General features: G+C 37.8%; 1 protein-coding gene across 4 annotated transcripts in view; it reads right to left on the bottom strand.

Moving 5' to 3' along the window:
* The window catches only part of Mdfic (MyoD family inhibitor domain containing), an 85411-nt gene extending 64501 nt beyond the window's left edge, over positions 1–20910 (bottom strand). Inside the window, exons 1-4 of one of the 4 annotated variants that reach the window (XM_076834082.2) lie at positions 20772–20910; positions 20613–20695; positions 20295–20490; positions 1625–1747 (exon numbers count right to left, since the gene is read on the bottom strand). In XM_076834082.2, coding sequence (XP_076690197.1) covers positions 1625–1747; positions 20295–20388 — 217 coding nt within the window. In that variant the 5' untranslated portion in view covers positions 20389–20490; positions 20613–20695; positions 20772–20910. Of the gene's footprint in view, positions 1–1624; positions 1748–20294; positions 20491–20612; positions 20696–20758 lie in introns of all 4 variants that reach the window. The other 3 variants (XM_076834095.2, XM_076834090.2, XM_076834106.2) reach the window with 3 other exon arrangements.
* Between the last annotated feature and the right edge of the window lie 2313 nt (positions 20911–23223).

Here is a 23223-nt window from a genome sequence, read left to right as displayed (position 1 = left end):
CAACAAGTGGAGTTAAAATTGTCTCTCATATCTCTTCTAGTTCCAACTCTGGTTTCTAGAAAATCACAAATAATATATGGCAATACCTCACAAAAAGTAAGGTTTCACAACAGTACAATTAATATTTAGATAAAAGGGGAACAATATATGTTTGGGAATAAATGTTTATTTGAAATAATGTTTATTTGATTCTTTGCAAAAACTATATAAATCATGTTCTTCACTGATTTCTTAGTCTCATTTCCTTCCTTCCTACTCTCTCCTCCAAACAAAAGTGTATAAAAACCAAAATGGTTCTAAAATTAAACTCCAATACACTCATTTTTAGAGCTTTTGTTCGAAAAGTGGAAATTCCCTTCTTTGACATTTTTAGTGTTACTGTTTGTTTTCTGCAAAGTTGGTCTCTCTGGGTTTTTTGTTTGTTTGCTTATTTGTTGTTTCTGCTTTATTCTGTTTGCCAGTTATGGCCAGGCATTAACCATTCTAGAGAAGAGAGAAATGTCCCAAGTTTCAGAGTAAAGGCAAAGGGCAGCATAAGAATCTCTATATTATGAAGTTGATAAACAGATAATTTACATAAAATAAAAGAGTACTTGAGTCCCTGAAATGAATTCTCCTGTACACCTTGAAAAACTGAGACAGAGAAATGAATAAGAATTTCAAAAGATTTACTCCTATGTGCTTCCAAGTGTGGCACAGTGTTGATCTTTACACCTACGTGTCAGCTACATAGAATCACTCATTTCATGGCAACTTCATCTGCATCCCACCTGGGAGAACTCAGTGATCAGAACATAAGCTCCAAAGGATGGGATACAGATCTTCTTACAGAATCAGCATTCTAAACAGCACCCAAAAAACGGTGGCATTTCAGGGCATTCCCAGAGTACAACAAAAATATACCAATGCCTCTGTATATATTATACAGAGTGATTTTAGAGCAAGAGTATCAAAACAAAACACACAAATAATGATAGAATATTAATTGTAAAAAATGTTTGGAATTCAGGCTTATGGCTCATGCTTGTAATCCTAGCGACTGGGGAGGCTGAGGCAGGAGGATCATGAGTTCCAAGCCAGTCTCAGCAAAAGGGAGGCACTAAGCATCTCAGTGAGACCCTGTCTCTAAATAAAATACAAAATAGGGCTGGGGATGGGGCTCAGTGGTCAAGTACTCTTAGGTTCAATCCCCAGTACCAAAAAAAAAAAAAAAAAAATTGGAATCATTTGGCCAGAAACAGGGACTGTCACAGCATTATCAAGATATGACTTGTCCTTCAATGCCATCTTTCTTTCTTTAGTCTCACAGCCCACATTTACTTAGGGTTGTCTGGTTTTCAATGTGTGGAAATGAGGAACTACTCCAGAAGGAATAAAGTTTTCACTAAACCTCTGAGTCCAGTATTTACAAGTCAATTCTTCCTTTCTAAAGAAAAAATGGAAAATGACAGCATTATTTATATGCCCATTTTAGCTCTGCAATTTAAAATACTAACGGAAACACTTTCTGATAAACTCTGCTTGCTGATGTATAGATTCATAGCAAAATTATATGGGACATTTAATGGAGACCATATTATCATAGACATATCCCAAACTCAAATTTTCTCCACGGGATACTTACTTCTGATAAGTTCACCACCTGAAGGAGTCCCCCAAATAGTCTGGTCTCGCATCTCTCCATGTGTGAAGTGGCCATTGGTAGCTTGAGTTACATCTTTTTCAATATTGTCTTTATTACATTGTTCTGAATAAAAAAAGAATATACATTTGTTATCATTGAACATTACATGTTTTTCTCTAATTTATTACAGATTTTTCTTAATTCTCCAAGTCTGTCATAATTTTAAAAAAGTAAAAGATATAGACCTCTATTGACTACTGCATGTTACTGACTCACTAACATTTATTGAGCACGTACTATCTGCTCACAGATAATAGAGATGTTCATAGTAAAAAATAATCTATTAACTTTATAAAAAAAAAAAACAAATAATTTTAACATAGCAAGTGATCTGCCATGATAGAGAAGTGTGGAAGTTAGATCAAAGATGAAAGTGAGTACACACAGGTAAAGTGCAGTGGGGAAAGCATCAAAGGAGAAGAGACTCCAATAAATGGTGGCGATGAAAGTTAGCCTACAGTTGAATGAGAAGTGACTGAGGAGTACAGAGGCACACAGTTCCTCCTGTAGAAAACTCAGGGGGAAAAGTCATGTGTAAGGCATCCTCAGAGAAGAAGGGTATTGGGGATGGGAGGTTCATATGCAGGTTCAGAAACTCTCAAGGAAAAGCCAATATGTAAAGTCTTTTGAGGAACACATGTCAAAGAAACTGCAACCTATAACACAAGGTAAAATGTGAAAAGGTTCATAGAACTCAAAGAATTTCAAAAGAAGGAAAAAAACTTATCTGAATTCAGAGATCAATAAAGATGTTATAGAAAAGGGTGCATGTTGGATGGTCTTTAAAAAATTAGAAGGGTTTCATAAAGTCCAGATGGGATAAAGGTAGAAGAACAGAATAGGCAAACTCTAAAAGCAGACACTTGGAGAAAGATTTTGACTCTGTGGACTATGAGGTGCTTTCAGGGAGGTGTTAGGAGGTAAGACTACAAAGTTTCGATTAGAAACATAGATATTTAAAGGCCAAGATGAGATATCTGTATTTAAGTCAAAAACAAGATAAATAAAGCCTAAGTAACCAGTTAAACTTCTAAGCAAAGCCACATATTAGGAAGATGAACAAATCTGTGCACACCAGTGGTTTTTAATACCAGCTGCACTTTAATTAACTTAGAAAGCTTTTATTTTTTCAAGCAAATCTGTGGGCCCCACGACCATTCTTTTTCAATTAAAGGAGAATAGACTTCACTCAGATGATTCCAGTGCACTGTGTCCTTAAGAATCCCTGGAGAATGGCTACATCTAAGAGGGAGAAGAGTAAGGGAAACTTAGCAAAGTTCATATAGAAGTTAGTGAGCACGTAATTAATGGAATGACAAGATGGAAAGAAGGATAAATATGAGAAAGTAACTGGAAGTTTGCATGGATCCAAAGATGGAGTTTGATATAACCAAATTCTTAGTATAGATTTGATTGTAGAAACCAGGAGATTAGAAAAAATAATTTATTCATTTATAAGTGTGTGTGTGTGTGTGCACGTGCACATATATGCAATACATAGCAGATATTTAGACATTGTGTTAGGTGAAGGGAATACAATGAATTTTGAGACCTAGCCCCGACCTACATGGAGGTTACAATCTAGCAGATGAGTTCATCACTGGGTATTTGAATTTGCAAGCCAGAAAAACAAAAGGCATAGTTTAAAAACAATCATCTTCCTAAACTAGATTGCTGAAGCCTTTCAAATGAACCTTTTCAAATTAACCTCACCAAAAGAGTGTGACTCTATTAGAAGAATACCAAGAACAGTCTGTGCAGTTAGGAAGAAGTTAGAGAAACAGGATGATGTCAAGACATGGAAGCAAAGAAAGGAAAGAGATTCAAACAGAAGTTGTTAGTCAACCGTGTTAACATTTCCAGTGGAAGGGAAAAATTTCTGCACATGCAAAAATTTCTCATGTACCATGGGGATTTCACAACAATTGAAAAGTTCTGCCATGAAACATATTTCAACACATGAAAATAGATGGACATGAACTTAGGACTAAATCCAGAGTCTGAGATCTCTGTAAAAAAAAAAAAAAATAGGGTCTTCAATACTAAGTATTTATAGAAAGTGAAACCATATTCAAACAGCAGTAAAATATAAATTAAAAGCATGCTAAACCAATATGTTCTAGATTTACGTAACATTTACTTAGCATTATCAGAGGGAAAATGTAATCTTCATGAGATGTGTTAGTTTCAATTAAAATCTTTACTCTTTTAAACAACACCAGAAATCTTCCACTGCTACAGTCAACTCAAGGCCTTTCTGAGATTATCAATAAAAGAGATTTTTATACAAAACTCAGTAGCACACATGAACTAGCTCGTCAGCAGAGTCTCATATGCTCCCTGCTACTGTCATGTAGCCGACTGCCGCCAGGTGTCATGCTAGTAGGCTTGATTCAATTAGTAACTTTAATTGAAGCTGAATGAAATTAATTATATAATTTTGAGCTGTTCAAGTTTAATTTCATTAAAATTAATTCATGAAACCAAGGCATTATGAAGCATTGCTGACTAAAAGAAAATAGGTATGAATAGAGCCTCTAGACACACTTGACTCATATTTGAATCGTGTCCAATATTCGAGTGCTGAACACAGACCCTCTCGACTTGCTGCTGAATAAATGAAAATGCCATGTGGTCCATATACACATGAATTTACAATTATGAAACCTCCTACTACAAGAGAAACAAAGTTCTTCCCATTGTAAATATTTATTAAGGATAGTTTATCACATTTTTTTTTAAAGTTTCCTTATCTGAGTAATTCTAGAATTAGATGGTCCCCAGTGTCCTTTCGAGGAAAGGACATGCTTCAAAAAGGAAAAGAAAAGCTATCATTCTCTTTCTCATGATATTCAAGAATAATAAATTATATGCAACTACTATTACATCAGAATAATCTGTCTATCCAACATTGCCTCCTTTGAAAACTAAATGTCTTGGCACAAAAATTAGTCTCTGTTTTTTGCTGTGATCCACAGCACCCAGCCCAAAGCAAAACTCAGAAAAGGTTCCCAGTAAAATGCTTAAATTAACCTTTGCCAATTCTCTATTTGTATAAACTGAACCATTGTGAGCACTTGACTGTTCCATGAGTTTCTCATGTATGCATGTCATTTATCAATATTTTTAAATATTTTATTCATTTTCATGTAATACCCATATGGCAGCCCCTATGTGGTGGGTATTTACATAAGTCATTGAAGAAATGCACTAGAGAACAGGATTTAATTGGTGAACAGGTATAAGATGAACCATGATATTCAAACACAAAACCAACTTTAGTATAATTTTTAACTGGGTGGGTAAGCCATTATTCATTATGATGATAAAATGTCAGTTTCTAACAATAGATTTCTTGTAACAACATAGGTTTGCTGTGTCGTTTCTGAATGGAGAAACAGAGGGCACAGTCTTAGTCGAAACAATTCCATTCTGGAGATCTGTAGTTGCAATTCAACTACTCTGTGGGCAGTTTGTCGATTTCAGCCATGTACCTTTTGTACCATTTGTAGCTTTTTCTGTATGCATCTGACAGGTACTCCAACCCAATATAGCAATTTTCTCTTTAAAAGCAACCTTCATCTTCTAAACAATGCTCTTCTTCTAACCAAGGGTTCTTTACTTTGGCTCTAAGCCAGAACCACCTGTAGCACTCTTTAAGCACACGCAGATACATAGGCCCCAATCTCCCCCTATCTCCCAGGTCCCAGGTCAGGTGGTAGGCTGCTGGAAGGGTAATGCTGTCAGGCCAGGTTTGAAGGACACTGTTCTAAGCAAGCTCTTCTCTTACACTATACAACTATTTAGGAAAAAAAAAAAAAAACTTAGAAGAGCATACTAAATACTCAGATACATATCTTGCTACTCATCACCTTGTCACAGAATTCCAAGTAATCAGAAAATGAAATTTTATCTAATCATCTAATTAATATAGAGCTATTTAGTTCTGTCTCCATGTCAGGACAACCATGAGAATACAAAACCTGAATTATTTATAATACTAATCAGTTCTGCTAATAGATGGGATGAAAAGAAATATGTTTTACATATTAAGATAAAAATTGAAGACACTTTAAAAATGGTACTGAGCAAAGGTTGTCATGCAGCACTGGAACCTGCCTCCAAAAGCCTCACAAGTGAACATTCCAGTGTGCCTAGTCTGGAAACAGAAATGGGGAAAGATGTTTGGATGAGGGAAAAAGCTGGGTCCTGACAACTCATCTTCCAGCTTGGGAGACCAAACACTCACACATGAAACAATCAAGCAGCTACAAAACAAAAGCTAATGGAAACTTCCCAGGGTCATAATTCTGGCTCAAAGGCTGACCAGCTGTGCAGACACTGACTGGGCCTCGCTGCCTTCATCCTCTTCATTGGGAAATGAAGGTTGAGCAGCATGGTTGCAGAGGCCTTTCTGACCCTCAAATTCTATAAGTCAGACTCTGCACAAGGCTGAACAATAGAGCCCAAATCTCCTATACACACTGAAGTGTGTTTAGAATGGAGGAGAGCAAATCATAGCAAAGCCTTTGTAAGGCATCGGATTTGAGTTAATTCTCAAAAAAAAGTGACAAGCATGAATTAGGCAAAAAAAAAAAAAAAAAAAGTCAAAAGAAAAATATAAAGATTCTAAATGATCAATTTAAATACAATATATCCTAGTCAGAAATGACTCTCTATCTTACAAAATCAATAGCTACTTTTTGCTATTTTTCTAAAGAAGAATAAGAATGGTAAGTATCACTCCTCTCCAATCTTGATTACTCTTGCTGAGGAAGAATGAAAAGATGCAAGTAAACAGAATTTTCACTTAATTTACCTAGCTGGCATTATCCAAATTTAAAACTTTGGTAGTATCAATTAAACAATTGGGGAATCAAGTAATTGAATGGTGATTAACAAGAAAGAAAAATCTTTAAGAACCTTAAATAAACTGGATAATAATTTATGTAATATAAATATATGTAGTTTGTAATATGTATAATACAAAATAATTTATGTAATATAACATACAAATGTGTGTGTGTGTGTGTGTGTATACCACAGAAGAGCCACACAGTTGGTATGTAGTTGTCACATAAATTCTTTCATTGAAAGAAAAGAAATAATTTTTACAATTACAGTACTGTCTTAGAGGTTTTCCAAGGACTTGAATATATAGATTTATTTGATCTTCAAAACCATTAATGATATAATGAGGATAAAAGCATTAGCTCAATTTTATTGATGAGAAAACAGAGTAAGTCCCAGTCAGATATCTGGTTGGAAATAAGATGATAAAATACAGAGATGGAAAGGATCTGTAGCTCAGTTAATTTCGTATCCCACCCAGCAGAGAAAACGTGAATACAACACTCAGCCCTTCTCCATTTAAGGAATAGCACCTCACAAAGGAACACATTCTATTCTTGGTTAGTTCAGTGCATGAGTAAGTTATTCTTTATTTTGCACATAAATCGGCCTTTGGCTAATCTATAACTGGTACTAGTTCTGTCTTTTGTAGGTACAAATGGTAAATTTAACCTTTTCTATACGACAACTGCTCAACTATTGAAGATGGATATTTTTTCTATCAATTTATAGTAAAGCAAATACGTTATCTCAATAGCTGAACACTTTTAACAAATAAAAGTAATGGAAGAACCTAGGAATGTTGCTTCAGGATAAAATGCACTTGTCAAAGTTATTACATGTAAGTGTTTGATTGAACTTTAAAACAGGTAAGTTCTGAACATGCCATAGTTTTCCAAGAAATAGGGACAATATTACAATTTAAAAGCTCAAATATGTGAATTCTTCCAGATGAATAAAATAAATTCTCATTAGAGTCTCTGAGGCAGAAATGCTACCCCTAAGTCCTTCTCTGCACAGGGTCTGAAATCAAGGTGCTTGGGCCACCACTAAGGATATGAATTCTGGGCAAGTTAATCTTTCACTTTAAAATAGGAATTACAACAGTATTTACCTCGTAAGGTTGACATAGAAATGACCCTAACCCTAGAAAGCAGAATGAGCAAGGGCTCATTCATACTGGCTACTATTATTACATTAAGTATTATGACATACAGCATATTTTAAAAACCTGCTAAAAACAAATCACAGGGAGGCTGTTGAGGGAAGTATCCATTTAGTAATCCCTATATGAAAAACCATTGCAAATGATCTCTTTGCAGACTACACAAAAAAAATGTTCTGTTTTCTCTGAGAATGTGTGCTATTTTATTTTCCTGGTAGACAATGTAAGTCTAGATATAAAAATACTGCTTTCTTTTTAACTCAAATTTATAAACAAAATTGAATCTATATCTCTACCTTCTGATTTTTTTCCTAAGCTTAGATCTCCTAGGATACCCACATTTTCCATTATTCTGTTTTAATCTTTTCTTTAAATGTACTCTCATAAGCCACCTCAAATATTCTACTGAACTAGGCAAAGGTGTGTATAAGCTCACAAACCAATCATCAAATACATTTTCTACTTGTTATCCATATTTTATTTGCTTACTTAGTAAAAGAGTATATAAATGAGGGTAGTTGGCAGAAATCATTACAAAGCCTCATAAAACTTAATCAGTATAAATCTATTTTACAGAAAGGAATATAAGTAACTCTCTTTCTGCATAAATTTGGGGATTTCTGCTTGTTAGGTCTCATACTCTTCAATTAAATATTTGATAATAATCTATGACAGATCATTTATAATCTGCAAAATACATATATTGCTACTGTTCAAAACTCTATACTTCCTTTCTCTATAAACAAATTTGCTTTGAACAATTTTATTTTTACTCTTTCATCCAAACACCAGCATTATTACAATCTATGTGCATTCTAGTTTATGGAATCTCAAGTAATCTGAGACTACAATCTCTCAGAAAAGTAAAAAACTGAGTTTGGATTTTCCCAGAGGCTCAAAAATGTGGAAATTCTAAAATGCTCCCCAAATGTAACCTTTAAAAAACCAAAGATAAGGCAGTTTTCAGGAAGACCCATAGGCTTTGGAATTTCACTTCTTTACTGATCCAAAAAAAAAAAAAAAAACCCTTGAGTCCCATGACCTTTAAGGAACAAAGCAAAACTAACCTATTTTGTCTAATGTTCTAAAATGGATTAAAATCTCAATGCCTAAAGCATTTTTAACAAATGATTGAGCTTGGCCAAAACATTCCATAATTTTGTAAACACAAAAAAAGTTATTATGCAATTATAGATATATTATAAATGTTTGTTGAATGGTTAAATGCTTCAATCAACTTAATTTAATGAATTCATTGCTACCAGTATTTTGAAAAGTGGTTAGAGTTCTGAGCAAGACTTAAAATGTATTCCTTCAAAGGGCTTCTTATCAATTTAGAAGCTTAGGGTGTGATTCAAAAGAATGTGGAGAGGAGGGGACATTGACTTTATCAGTTTATGGATTTGAGGAAGAGGAAGGCATATACATAAGGAAAGTATAAAACAATTACAAAATAATCAGAATATACAATAGGATATAAATGTACAAGAATAGGTACAAAATGTTACAATTGTCGAAAATATATCAGAATAAACCAGGGCTCTATATAAGTGAAGGGAGGAGTAGAAATTCTGCAACTTCCACTTAAAAAAAAAAGAAAGAAAGAAAGAAAGAAAAAGGAAGGGAAGTTAGATAACATGATTCAGGGGACCAGAACAAATTATCTCGGTCATCTTAATCGCCAGTACTTTTTAAGTTGAAACTAAGTTCCTTATGCTAAGAATATATTTTCAGGATGACTGACCCACAGACACAGAAACTCCTACCTCCTTAAATCCAGGTTCAATTATGTTTACTCAGCCAATAAGTATGCTCAGGCTAGAGCCAAACATTCATAGGCTTCTGGAATCTGGAGTTATGCTCTCCGTGGTCCCTGGAATAACCTGATGACATGAATTTAGCACCCAGCAGCCCAAAGAACAGCAGACTCACTTTAGGGGTAGGGAAATAGCCTCAGAAGAAATAGCTTACTCTACTTTAATTATTCAGAGACCTTCCTCACATTTGGCTAAAATCCACTTCCCTGTCATTTTCACTGATTCATCATATTTTGCCTTTGGAAAAAACAAACAAAGTAAACAAATCAAAAAAGCGAGGGCTCACCCTCACTTCATGGGACAGCGCTGTGTTCTTCTACCTACCTTGTGTTAAACAACCTCAGTTGGATGGTTTTTCAGATGTTTTACATTTTATTCACTCTTAAAGGCAGGAGAGTCTTCCTGATCTTATCTAGAAAGCTATCACAATAGAGTTTGTATAACTGGTGGCTGAATTCCAGACAACAAGTCTAGGCGCCTCATTCTACCGTCTTCCCCTTTTAAACATGAGGAAACACCCATCTTTAGTCTTTCATGGAGTCATTCTTATAAGTGCTGCTGTTTAAAGAGCATTTCTGTTAACTCTCAAAGAGTTATCTGATCAGGAACACTTTCTCTCTCTGGCTTTCTGGTTAAGCGCAGAAACCATCCTTATTTGGTTTTATTACAAGAATGATGGACAGTGAAAATCAAAAGCAAATCAAAGGGGCTGCTATAATCCGTAAAAGAATTTCAAAGCTATGGAGATTAAACTTGAAGTAAATAAATAAGAGAGGTCGGAGAGGATGGTTTCCAAGAGATAAAGGCATAAATAAGATAATAATGAGTAAACTAGTATTGTATTAAAATTGATTTCTTAGACTTGAGAATGATAGATATGGATTTGGTTTTAAGTCCCTTCTTAATTCTCATATATGCCCAATCCAGAAGCTTCTCATTTAATTCAGAAGCCCAGCCTTACATCTTCTCGACCTTGTCCTCCCTGGCTTTGACTCTGCTAGCATTCTCTGGATTCTCCTTTAAGCCCACTAGAAAGCTATCTTTTTGTGATATGGTCTTTGCAATCTCATAAACTCCACATTTCAGTTCCTCCAGCATGAGAAAGTGTAGATTCACTATCCTGGATAGATATATCCTATGTGGAGGTACCATCTTTAGCCACTGAAATTCAACACTCCCCACAATTTGTCACTATGCTTTTCTCCGTCTGTTCCTCCGACTATGGCTTGCATCTCAGTCCATGATAGTTACAGAATCAGCATTAACTGTATTTCTCCCTTAATTCCTGTTGCAACATTAATCAAGTACTAGATCCTGCTACATACACCTTTCAAATTTCTCCCAAATCTGTACTTTTATCCCCATGTCCCTGCCAATGTCTCAATTTCTTTCCTCTCCAATCAGAATTACTTTCACATCAGAAAGACTGAATATATTGCTCCTTAGAGCAAGAATTACACTCATTTGCACATTGATGGTTATTTTCACATAGTACATATTTTATATTGTAAACTCCTGTGCTTGATAATTTCACCTTCTATTTCAAAGACAAACAGTAAAGCCCTTCCAAAATCCTGCATGTTGCTTGGGTGATGAAAGAAATAAGAACAAAGTAGGTCTATGTTCATAGAGACCCCAGAGATCAGAAAGGTATCCATCAGAAAAAAGATCATTTGAGAAAAGATAAGAAAGAGAGGGGGCTGGTTCCTTCATACTCTGCCACTTAGCCTTGAGTGCCTGTCACGTACTCAACCACATGTTGCGTTATTTTTAGTGCTCAACTCTGCACAATTAAAAAAAAAAAAAAAACTACAGTCTGAGTATTTTTCAGCTGAGTTCACTAGATGCTCAAGCCCAGCAAAAACTGACTCCTTCACATCCTGAGATTCTCTCCCAACCTCTAAGTGTATTAGCTCCAGAATGATATCAGCAGTTTGTTGGCAACTGGTCATCAACTAATTTGTCATATGTTCTTGTTGTAATCTTGAAATGATATTTAAATAAGGGATTGCAATTTAATTTGCTAGACATTCATATTTCATCCTCTCTCAACTAGTTTACAAATTCCTTCAGTGCACAACAATGTATTTATTATACATTCTTAATCTTCACAGGACCCTGGACATAGTAGATGTACATAGTAAACATAAAATATATTTGTAGACAGGGTTTTCCCTTTCAAATGTCTTAACTGGAAAACATTTGTGTTACCATAAACATCAATTTCAGACTTTATTCCTTGGACTCCTTTAAAAAAAACAGGCAGAAAGGCACATGTATATGAATCATCTTACTTCAGATCATGTGGGTGTGAATCTGAAAACAGAAGTAGACTGGGAGTAGAAACCACAAACAAAACTGAATTCATGTTACACTCTTTTCATAGTTCCTACTCAGGGAACCCAAAGTGATCAGAATAAGCCTACACAATGGAATGCATAACTCAGTTTCAAAGACTTAAGGTTCAAAAGCTTTCCTCATTCAGGACATGCATGCTAATGAGAAAAGAAGTTATTAAGAGTTTAACTTCAGGAAAGTGTTACTGGCAAGAGAGAGGGAGAAGAGAGAGAGACATCTGAAACACTGACTCATATACAGCACTGAGAGAAAAAGGCTACACCATCTTCGATTTGCTCCAATGAATCACCAACATTACACTATCCAAAATCTAGAATCTAGACAGTCCAGAATCAGTGTGCTCTTAATAAAAACTGAATAAAGTCTTTTAGAAGTAGAAACAGAAATCAGTTGATTTATCTTCTGCCTTTATCACAGGGGAATACTTACATTATCTCAGAAAAACAATTTGATTGAATTTTCCTCTGTTGTTTGTTATTGTTCTAAGTAATCTTCCATTTGCAAATGGCATAACATTAGATTGGGTCAATTTATGTTTCCTTATTTTCCCCCAATCTTTTATGACTATAAAAATATAATACTAGTAAAATAACTGCATTCTGTTATTCGGCTTTCTTTCCATGAAATTACCTCAACAAGAACCAGGAAATAGGGTTCAAAGAAACAGGAAAAGCCCTTACACACCCAAAAATTCCATGCCTTCCCTAGCAGCCCTATAAAGGTCACTGGATCATATATATTAAATTTTTGTCCATAGACTGACCAAACTAAGCAAACAAGCATAATCTTCCCTGACCATAAATCTTAGCTTGCCATTTGCATCCCTAGGCTCTCTGGCTCCTCTACCCTGCCTGGAAAACAAGGTCAGTTAGTACAAACAGAGTCTTCCCACACATGCATGATATCTGTCCCTTGTCCTCACATTGTTTCCACCCTGCCAACATCCAACCCTGTGCTAATTTCAAAATCCATTCTCTCTGCTTCTGTTCCCAAGCTCCCATCTGCTGTTTCTGAGAAAGGCAATCAACTATGATAACCCATATCCACTGGAATTCATGCCATTCATTCTTAGGTAAGCCCTGAGTGTTACCAAGCAGCCTTGTTTGCCCCCAGTTGATTCCCTCTTAAATTCTTCACTCTTCCAAATCTTCTCCACCTATCTCCAATCTTGCTGAGAGCCATAGCCAAGCAGGAATGATGCATGGCATTTTTGGTTGAAAGGTGACTCCAGCAAGCCATTGAGATGATAATGATTATGTTAAGATGCGCATTCAATTGGAGATTAGACCCCTGCTGTCCGCCTCTACCTGCTACTTTGGAGCTCTCTCGGGACTCCCATTGGTTGGGGAAGTGTGGTAATCCCGGAGGAGGGATTTCCTGTTGATGTAGTGTGTCCCAGTGAAGGCCCTGTGCCTGGCATTCGCGGGAGTTTTGGAAATAAAGTTTGTTCCTGCTTGAGTGGCTCGTGATTTTGTCCCCAGCCAGACAGCAACACAATCTCTCCACTCATTCTAACCTCCCTTGCTTTCAGCAATTGTTACCATCTACTTCACTGAGAAGATAGAGGCCTTCAATAGTCTCCTTCTCTTCTTTAGATCAGATTTCTTCTAGATTATCACCGATCACTCTCTCCCAGCACCATCTCAAAAGGATACATTGCTCTCTTTCCAAAAACTGGTGAAGAATTCCTTCAAGAATTTTACTCTTTCAGTTACAAAAACCCACAGTACCATCCTTCCATCCCTCTCCCTGTCACCTTTGGTCTACTTCTAGATCCCCTGGCTTTCTTTCCATTCATGTGGAGGGAGAGTGTTCACTCCATCCACTCAACAGAGGCCTTCCTTACATCTGTTTCCCTTTAAGGACAACAACTTTTATTATATTCCACAACCACCAAATGTCCAACACTTCTGTGAGGAATCATTAGGAATTCTTTTTGTAGTTTGGTTGTTGTTGTTGTTGTTATTTTCACTATTCCTCCCTAGAGCACAGCCATTCCTAAACTTCAGTCTTCAGTCCTTTCCCTCACTCTTGTGCCCACTCATCAGCAACCTGTTGGTAAATTCTTGGCCTCGGAGTCTAACCCTCACCACTGTCCTAGTTACAAATTCTTATTTCCAGCTGCCAATTGGCCCTCATGATTAAGGATAAGTTCCCTGGAATCAGCCTAGTCAAAAGATTCAAGTGCGGTGCAGTGGTGCATACCTATAATCCCAGAAGCTTGGGAGGCTGAGGGAAAAGGACTGAAAGTTCAAAGCCAGCCTCAGCAACTTAGTGAGGCCCTAAGCAACTCAGCAAGATCCTGTCTCTAAATAAAATACAAAAAAAGGGTTGGAGATGTGGTTCAGTGGTTGAGCACCTCTGGATTCAATCCCTAATACCAAAAAATAAAAAATAAAAAATAAAAATTAAAAAAAAAAAAAAAGGACTCAACAGCTCCTGATGTTTCTACTCAGGGCTACAAAGCAAAACTATGTATTACCTTAAGTTTCTAGCTTTCCCCCATCTCCCATATTAAATATTTTACCCAATCATATGAATTCAGTTCATCAAAATGTGAGCAGTGTGAATCTCAGGAGATTCAAAGATGATCAAGTAAAAATTGATGCCCAAGAAGGCTCTTGACACTAGCTAGAGCTCTATTCTGCTTCTGTTGTTGTTCCTAAATCTATTTCCTCTGTTCCTCTTTGACTGAGGCTGCTCTAGGTCCACTACTTTTTTGGCAGCCCACTGAAATGTACTCCTCCTCGAAGACTGCCATTTCTACCCTTGCCCCTTTCTCCAAGTGTCACCAGATTTATTTTCCTAAAAACACGTATCAGGTCTGATACTTCCCCCTTCTCAAGAAACTTCAATGGTTCACCACTGCCAACAAGAAAAATGTTCCTTTATACATAAAAAACACCATTTCCTCAGCAGGAGAACCAAGTTTCCTGAAAGTGACTTTCCCCTATCTTTGCACTCATTCTCTGTTCCTCCATATGGACCATAAAATGTTCTTGGGGCAGTACCCAACATTCCATGTCTTGCTTTCTACCATCCATCTCCACAACACTGAGTCCTATAACCAGCCTAGTTTGAATTAAAACTTCTTGAGGCTTTTCCAAATCCCCCTCTAATGGTGCTTTCTCTCTCCAAAGTTCTATCCTCACACTTTCTTTGTGCCTCTATTATAGTACCCGTTTCTACACACGCCAGCCACAAGCTCAGGTCTCACCATGTTATCCCTTAGAACATTTCTGCACAGTCTTCACCTCAAACAGCTCAACCTCTTCAAATGTTCTCTTAAATTTAATTCCTTCCTTCCTATCTCCCTTCCCACCTCCCTCTTTACTCTTATTAGTTTTTCCCAAGTTACATTCTTCTCTTCTTCATGTGATTCTTTTTCTTCAGGAATAGAAAATGAATTTGCCATTCTGATAAGCCTTGCACTTCTAGAACTAAAGTTATAAAATGAACATTAGTTCCTTTACAAACAAAAAAGTTGTAAGGTGCTTGAAAATGCTCCTGAATCCTCTTCCAAATCCAGACAAGTCACCTTCTATTTTTCTAATTAAGCCCGTCCTTTCATAATCATTCATATTCAAAAAGTGTTTTAAACCAGCTTCTATTCACTTTAATTTTGTTCTTGGTTATTTATACGTGGCTGTCAGAGTTGCAATACTAATTTCTCTGGGATTTACCATTAGAGACATAAAAATTTAATAAAATATAATTCCAACAATCTTTTGAGATTTATTATGGAGCTAAATATAATTTATCACTGTTTCTATGAGAAAGCATAATCCAGGTACCAAAAGTCTAAATTGCAAATGAACACAACTCCTTTGGATATTCAGGACCATCACATGCTGGGATCTCCAAAGTGTAGGATAGCGGGGCAAGAATATCTACTGAAGTCGTGAAAGAAAGTATTAAAATCTCATTTACTTACTATCTCATACTTTTTAACTTTTACTTTGTACTTCTCTTACCATGTTCAAAATATATTTTATTTTAGTACGTATTGTTTTGAAAACAAATCAGCTTTTACAGGATGAATTCTCTGAAGTACTTTGTGTATGAACTGGTATATGTGACAAAAATTTGAAGAGAATCAGCAGAGAGTTTACTAGGAGTGATATGATTTAAATTTTAGAAGCTGAAAGGAAATTATTTTAGAGCTTTTTGAAGACTTTCCCCTCCAAAAATTAACATAAAAGGATTATCTTGTTCATAAAATCCATCAATACAACATGTCTTTTTACAAGTGCCTCCAAATTAACAATTCTCAGCTAGAATTAGAGAACTCCTGGAGCTTGTTTGAATGCAGATTCTTTGGTCCCACACCCTGAGAATCTGATTTTGTAAGGCCAGTGTAAAGTAAAAGATGTCAGTAAACAGAGAAAGAGAGGGAGAGAGGGTTAGGGTTAGGATTTCTCCAGCTGAACACTGTTCATTGAAGGCATTTGGAGCCAGATCATTCTTGGGTGTGGGGTTGTCCTAACCTGTGCACTCAAGAATGCTGAGCAGCATTACTGGTCCCTTCTTACTAGGAACACACACTCCACTGCATCAGGACCACCAGAAGTGTCTCCAGAGAGAGGCAAATGTCTCCTGGAGGGCAAAATCATCCCCAGCTGAGGACCAGGGATAGAAACTGTCCAAAGATAACACGTTTGGGGTAATGTCATCCTTAAAAGGATAAAACAATATGACAAAAGTAGAAGAATACTGATGTGCATAAGCATACTTTATATAAATTGAAATAAACAGGCTTCCCAAAAAGGAAATCTGATTAGCCACTATAAACTCCTGACAACTCAGCTAAGCTTCTAAGTCAAAGCTCTTCTTATGTAATTTCAACTTGAAGATTCTCTCCCTAGCTTCTATTTTAGATTATTTTTAATTAACTTCACTGGCATTTTGCATCCTGCTATGAAAAGTCCGCCTAATAGTCTCAGAGGACTCTCCCAAGAGAGAAGAGTGCATTAAATCACACATTATCACATTAAAGTATATTCCAGCACTCAAGAGTCCAACAGTCTACATCTTGGCAAATGCAATATGGTGGGGGTGGGGACAGAAACAGGCTCAAGTGATTCACAATATCCAAAGCCTATTAACTGTGGTGCATCTACCCCAGATGAAAAAGTTGTATTGATTCTCTACTTCAACCACATTCATCACAATGACATATATTTTACAGTGTGTGCTTCTACCTGATCTCTTACTTCTGTGTATGGGACCTTGGTCAAGTCACTTAAATACTTTGGATGCCCTTTCCCTCACCTAAAAAATGAACACCTTCTACTAAATTATTTCTCAAGATCCCTCTAGTTTACAAGTCACAAATGCATGAATAAGCAATTAATTACAAGTCTCTTTCAATTATACAAATTCTAGTAACTACTGCGCCAAAGCTCAAACACTTAGATTTTCAATGTTGTTTGATAACACAATGACTTTTAAAGTGCTTCTCCAAAAAGAAAACAAAAATGACAATTGGAGGAACCATATGTAAGGCTCATTCTGTCTCAGAATCCAATGTGGTCCAAATTGTTCTTCACCTCTCAAGGAATTTGTACTGAATCTTCACATAAGAAGATAGCCCAATATTTTAAAAGTTAGTCATAAGGCAAACACCTATAATCCCAGCAGCTCTGCAGGCTGAGGCATGAGGATCACAAGTTCAAAACCAGCCTCAGATTCTTAGAGAAGCCCTAAGCAACTCAGTGAGAACTTGTCTCAAAATATAAAAGGGCTGGGTATGTGGTTCAGTGGTTACGCACATCTGGGTTCGACCCCTGGTACAAAACAAAATAAAACAAACAAACCAAAAGAAAACTTAGTCACAAATAGGGAAATCATTTTAAATGTCCTGTTTACCTGTTTACTTTCTAATTTCAGTAATATAGGTAATAAATCACTCCTGACAGGTCACATGCCCTGCAGGTGTAGTTGTTTTGTTTGAACTGCACAAAAATTAGACTTAGTAATTTCTAAAACTTGCAAGTTTTAGAAATGGAGAAATAACACATAAAAATCCAACTTCCAGTATCTCCTGAAATATCAGAAGTTATTAACTCACATGGCAATGATTGGTTAACGCTAAAGAATGTGGCCACGTGGCCCATGAGCTCTCCAGTTCTCTGAAATCCCATTGCTTCCTATTGTCTGACACCTGTCCTGGTTCCTTCTTACAGCCTGGAGCATGTGAGCTCATGTCCTTGCTCTATAACAATCTTTGAAATACACAGGAGAGATTTCCATGCTCTCTAATGCTTTCAAAGCAATAGCAAATCGCTCAGAATCACAACAAAAATGCAGAACATTTTAAGAAGCGGAACTGTGCTCTCAATAAGGACACCTTTTGTAATTCCTAAATCTAAAAAGTAGAAGGAACTATACTGTAGGATTCTCAGCACCACCTGAAAGGATATAAAATGAAATGCTTTATTTGTTGGGAAGTACAGACTTGTGGATCTCTAAATTACTTCCAATTTTAAGGTCTTATGCCTTGGGATACAGTGTGGATATCTCTTTGCAAAAATACTAGATATGTAAAAACCATCTATGTTTAAGTTCATACTTGCAAATTTGCTTAATTTTTCATGGGAAGACTTAGTTCACTTCCTTCTTCATTAAATGTCATTTTCTGTTAACTTTCTTAAAACATTTTTCTCACTGACCTACTCACTCCAAAATAAAGTTTTTAAAATACATTTTACAAAAACCTACCTGTTCAAAATACAATAGTTTAGTAGATACTGAAGATTTTCTTTAAAAAAAAAAAAAATCAACCTTACATCTATTTTAAATAGATCTCTGTTCTTTAAAGTTTTCAGAATTAAATGAATTAAAAGAAAAAAAAAAGCAGTGTATGACAATGTTCCTCTTGAAGCTAAGGTAATTATCTGATACATACATTACTAGTTTCCAGTCTGAGAGCCTGTGTGTTACATACAGCAAAGGTTCTACTTCAGGCCCTTTTAGATGCCCTGCTTCTTAAAGTCAGATCACATGACACCAGGCAGCTTTGCATAACACAGGTGCATTAAGTACTATTGCAGATTCTTCCAGCTGATTTTAAAAATGCATACTAATAAAGTTGAATATCACACATATTAACTATTTCCAAATCAAATTGTTTTCCTTGGGTGTTTGATGTTGATTTTTGACATAAGCATTGTTTAACAATAGTGATTAACAGCTCAAGTGGGAGCATAAACAGCCCATCAATGAGTAGATATGACTACTGAGGGCATGCCTAATGACAGGAAAATGATTGTGTTGACAATACAATGTGTAGAACATGGGTTGCTTCTGGGAAAACATATGTTTATCATTCGAGTTCTCTGCTTTTCTGCAGCTAATCATTTTTATTTTTTCTGTTTAGAAAAAAATGAGTCACTCTTTCAAAGCAAATGATAAATGTAATTCAATTTAACAGCCCTGGATCCCAGAACATTTTAATTTAACCATGGATGTTTCCTGCTTTTATCTACTGTGGCTTGAACATTAACTTCTTCTTTTCCATTTTTTGGTACTTTAAAAAAGAAAAAACAACAACAACAAAAAAAAAAAAAAACAAGAAACTCATTACATTATTATGGGGGTAGGGGGTAGCTATCAGATATGCTTAAAGTCAAACTGTTTGGTATATTTTAGAGCCCTGGAAAATTATTTAGTGTTTATCAGTCTCAGAACCCTTTACATTAAAATGGTCCTTAGAGAAAAATGTATGAAAAATGTAAGACCCAATGAAAACATTAAGGATATTACCTCCAAGAGAAGAAAGATGTTGTCTAACTTTGTTAAAAGCTCGTTATGGAAGTTCCCAAGAAACAGTAGTATTTTCTCTTTGGAAGAACACAAAGGATCTAATTCATTCTTGGAAAACGTTTCTTTTAAAATACTTGTTTATTTCAAAGCAAAACAATTATTGAAAACATACGCAGGAGTCATTCCAAAGTAATTGGTCACAGAAACCTGGATTATCAACCGGATCCCAGAGTACCCACAAGGAACAGATGAAAAGGAGAGCGCACACAGGTTCCGGAGCTGGAGGCCATCCTGAATCTGAGGAGACCAGGAGTGAGGACACCTAGAGAAGTGCTTCCCAGCCCACACCTCTGAGTCTTAGGCCCAGAAATGCACATGCTTAAGGAAGAAGCAATCCTGTCATCCTGTTTCTCCGCAACCAAAGGAAGGGGGAGTGGAGGGACCAGCCCATCCCGCCCTCCTATCCGGTTGTTGATCTAGGGCAAGAATCCTGGGCGAACTCGCTTGAGTAACGCGAACTGTGCAAAAGTTCACAACTACGAGATGGGAATGGGTCCTCAGAGCACCAAACCACCCTCCCCATCAGTCCACCGGGGACCCAACTTTAAAACGCAACAATGAAAAAGAAGCTCACAAGTTGCGAGCGCGCACTCACCCTGGGCGGGGGAGCCCCGCCGGCCGCCGCCCGCCTCGGCCGCGCGCTGCGGCCCCGCGGGCCCGGGAGCCAGGGCTTCGCCCGCGCTGGACATGGGCCGCTGCACCAAGCCCGCCGCGCCGCCACCTAGCTCGCCGCCCCGCGGGGCGCACGGAGGAAGGCCTGCTAGGTGTCGAGTGCCGGGAACCGACTGCTTCTGGCGGAAAAAGAAAAAAAAAAAAATGTTTTTAGAGAAGAGCACACTCCGCCTGCGGGACATTCCCTCCCCCTCCGCTTCCCTCCCTCAAACTCCTCCCCGGGGAAGTTTTGATATGAAACCTGCGAGGAAAACTGCTCAGAGTACAGTTGACAGCGGCCGAGCCCGGGGGTGTGGGGAGGGGGCTGTAGGAAGAGAGATCGGGCTGAGGAGAAGCTGGAGGAGGAGGTCAGACCCCTCCTGGTCCCGGTCGGGGACCACCACCTACCTCGGCCACCTACCTCTGCATCCCCCCAGTCGCTCAAAGCCCCTTCCTCCGCCTCCTCTTCCGCCCCGGAAAGTTAGCGAGGTTCTGGCAGCGGCCGCATCTCGCCCTGGTGGCCTGACGACGGCGGCGGCCGCCCCTGCGCGTCCCTCCCGCCTCCCTAGGGCTCAGCCCAGACGTCGCAGTGGCGGCAACTGCGGCAGCGGCGGCGGCTCTGACTCCGCGCACTCCGCCCCCTCTTTCCAGCCAGCTCACTCTGGCCAGCTCCTCTCGGACGAGGACTTTTGCCCCCCTCTGTCTCTCTTTCCCGCCTTCCACCACTCCTACAGTCCTCAAACACTTCTCCCTCTGTTACTCCTTTTCATCACATCCGGATCGGGGAGGACTCGAACTCTTGGCAGCGGGCCCTGGGCTCTGCCGCGCGCTCCCTCGCGCTGGGAGCTGTCTGGGTCAGGAGGCCAAAGCCGGACAGGGCTGGCGCGTGCTCCTCACTCCAGCGCTGCGCCCACCCGGGCTGGGAAAAAAAGGAGGGAATGAGCAGTTTTCTGGCAGACCATTCGTCCCCTCTACCCTACCAGGAATGTCACCCAACTCTTTGTTCCAATCCTGACCCCAGACCACAATCTAAAGGAGTGCCCCCAAGGGAAGTTGAAACCTTTAAGATGGACTAGGGAAAACGGCAGGGTGAGGGGAACCCACATGTCTAACTTTCCCGGTGGGACTGGGAACACGTGAATTTGAAAGCTGGGCTCCAGCTGAAAGTTTACTCTCAGCCTTATTTTTCATTTATTCATTTCGGTCAAACAGGATCCATGATCAGGTAAAACCGGTTGCAGTTGCATGAGTCCAGTGCAGACATCTAGGCAAGCAAGGTAGACACCCTTGAGGACAAGCTGGCACAGATCCCCAGTCTGACCTGTTGCAGAATACATTCCTCTCTGGACCACTGACCCTCTGTGGGGAGATAAAACTTGTGGTTGGGAGTAAAAACCTGATCAACTTTCCGAATGTAACTCAACCTGATGAGCCAATAATAACAGGTGTAAGGTAATTTGTAGAAATACAGTATTTGAATAATATATTCAGATAACTTTTGCTCTTTATGTTGTCGTGAGAGAAATGCAAAATTTAGTTGACAAAACCTCGACCAAAAGAACTCAATTCTTTTTTGACCCTAAGACTAGAGAGGAATCAGTAATGTTATCAAAATTGAAGAAAAATGTACATTGGATTCACCTTCTTTCTATAAGTATCATGAATAGAAGTATCCCAGGAATTTTATTTCTTCAAAAATTAGATTTTATTCCAATTGATTGAAAAGAGCCATCCCTTACCTTTAAAGAGTCAGTGCATTTAAATTTGTTTTCAATTGTCCTGAAAACACTGGCCTTTGAAGATTCTTTAAGACTATGTTCTCCAAAAGACATTTTGGTAAATGATCTATAATTTACAATCCTCCTCCCTCTTTTATTTTTTTAATTTGGAGGATTCAGATATGGTGTCATAAAGTGCCTTTACTCTCCTAAAAAGTTGTAAAGGCCTGGACTATTTGGAATCTGTTGGAAGCAGATCAATTTGGACGAAGACTGTGTTAGTATTGAGAAATGTATGGGAAGACTCTCTGTCTACTGCAACACACTCTGTACTCAAAGGAATTGGCTACAAAGCAGCTGCTCCAGAAAATTCTGTTTTATTCCTTTATATCTCCTTGCCCAACTTTCTTAATTGTCTCACAAACATGCTACAGTTGAGGGATATCAGAAGTGGGTTCTAGAAAGTCATAGTCAGTGGTGAATATTTGTTGATTTAATTTCATATTATGCTTAATGCTTCCCATGTGCTGGGTAGTTCAGCAAATACTCCTTCAACTAAATTTAATCATCTTACTCTTTAATGGGGAAGAAACAAAGTAAAAATAAAAAAATTTAGGAACAAATGAGAAGCTGTGTTGTAGAATCACCAAGATGGTCAAATGCTGTATCTTGCTCTTGTGTGACTTTGAGCAAGTTAGTAAATCTCTCTATGTTTTGGTTGCCTCATAAAATAATAAGAGAAACTCTCATAGAGAGATTTACTAACTTGCTCAAATATGGTAATTTCATAGGATTTGGAAGAATGCCAGATTATGTGGGAAATACTTTTAAAAAATATTAATTGTTGGGCTGAGGATATAGCTCCAGGGCAAAGCACTTGCCTAGCATGTGCAAGATCCTGAATTTTATCCTCAGTACCACAAGAGCAAATAAATAAATAAACACACACACACACACACACACACACACACACACACACACACACGAATTTATTTGGTCTGGCCACAGTATAAAAAAGTGGGTTGGTATAGGTGGACATCATGAGGATCAATAAGAAAACTATTAGCCACAGAATGGTATTTGTGGTTTTTAATTTGAGGCAGGCCAACTAGGAGCCACACATCTCAACTACTGTTTTTAAAGAAGAGAGTACAA

This window comes from Callospermophilus lateralis, chromosome 1 (genome assembly GCF_048772815.1).
Source record: "Callospermophilus lateralis isolate mCalLat2 chromosome 1, mCalLat2.hap1, whole genome shotgun sequence".
Taxonomy (NCBI): Eukaryota; Metazoa; Chordata; class Mammalia; order Rodentia; family Sciuridae; genus Callospermophilus; species Callospermophilus lateralis.
The sequence above is the reverse complement of the archived record's forward strand: the minus strand, read 5'-3'. Positions and strand labels throughout refer to the sequence as shown.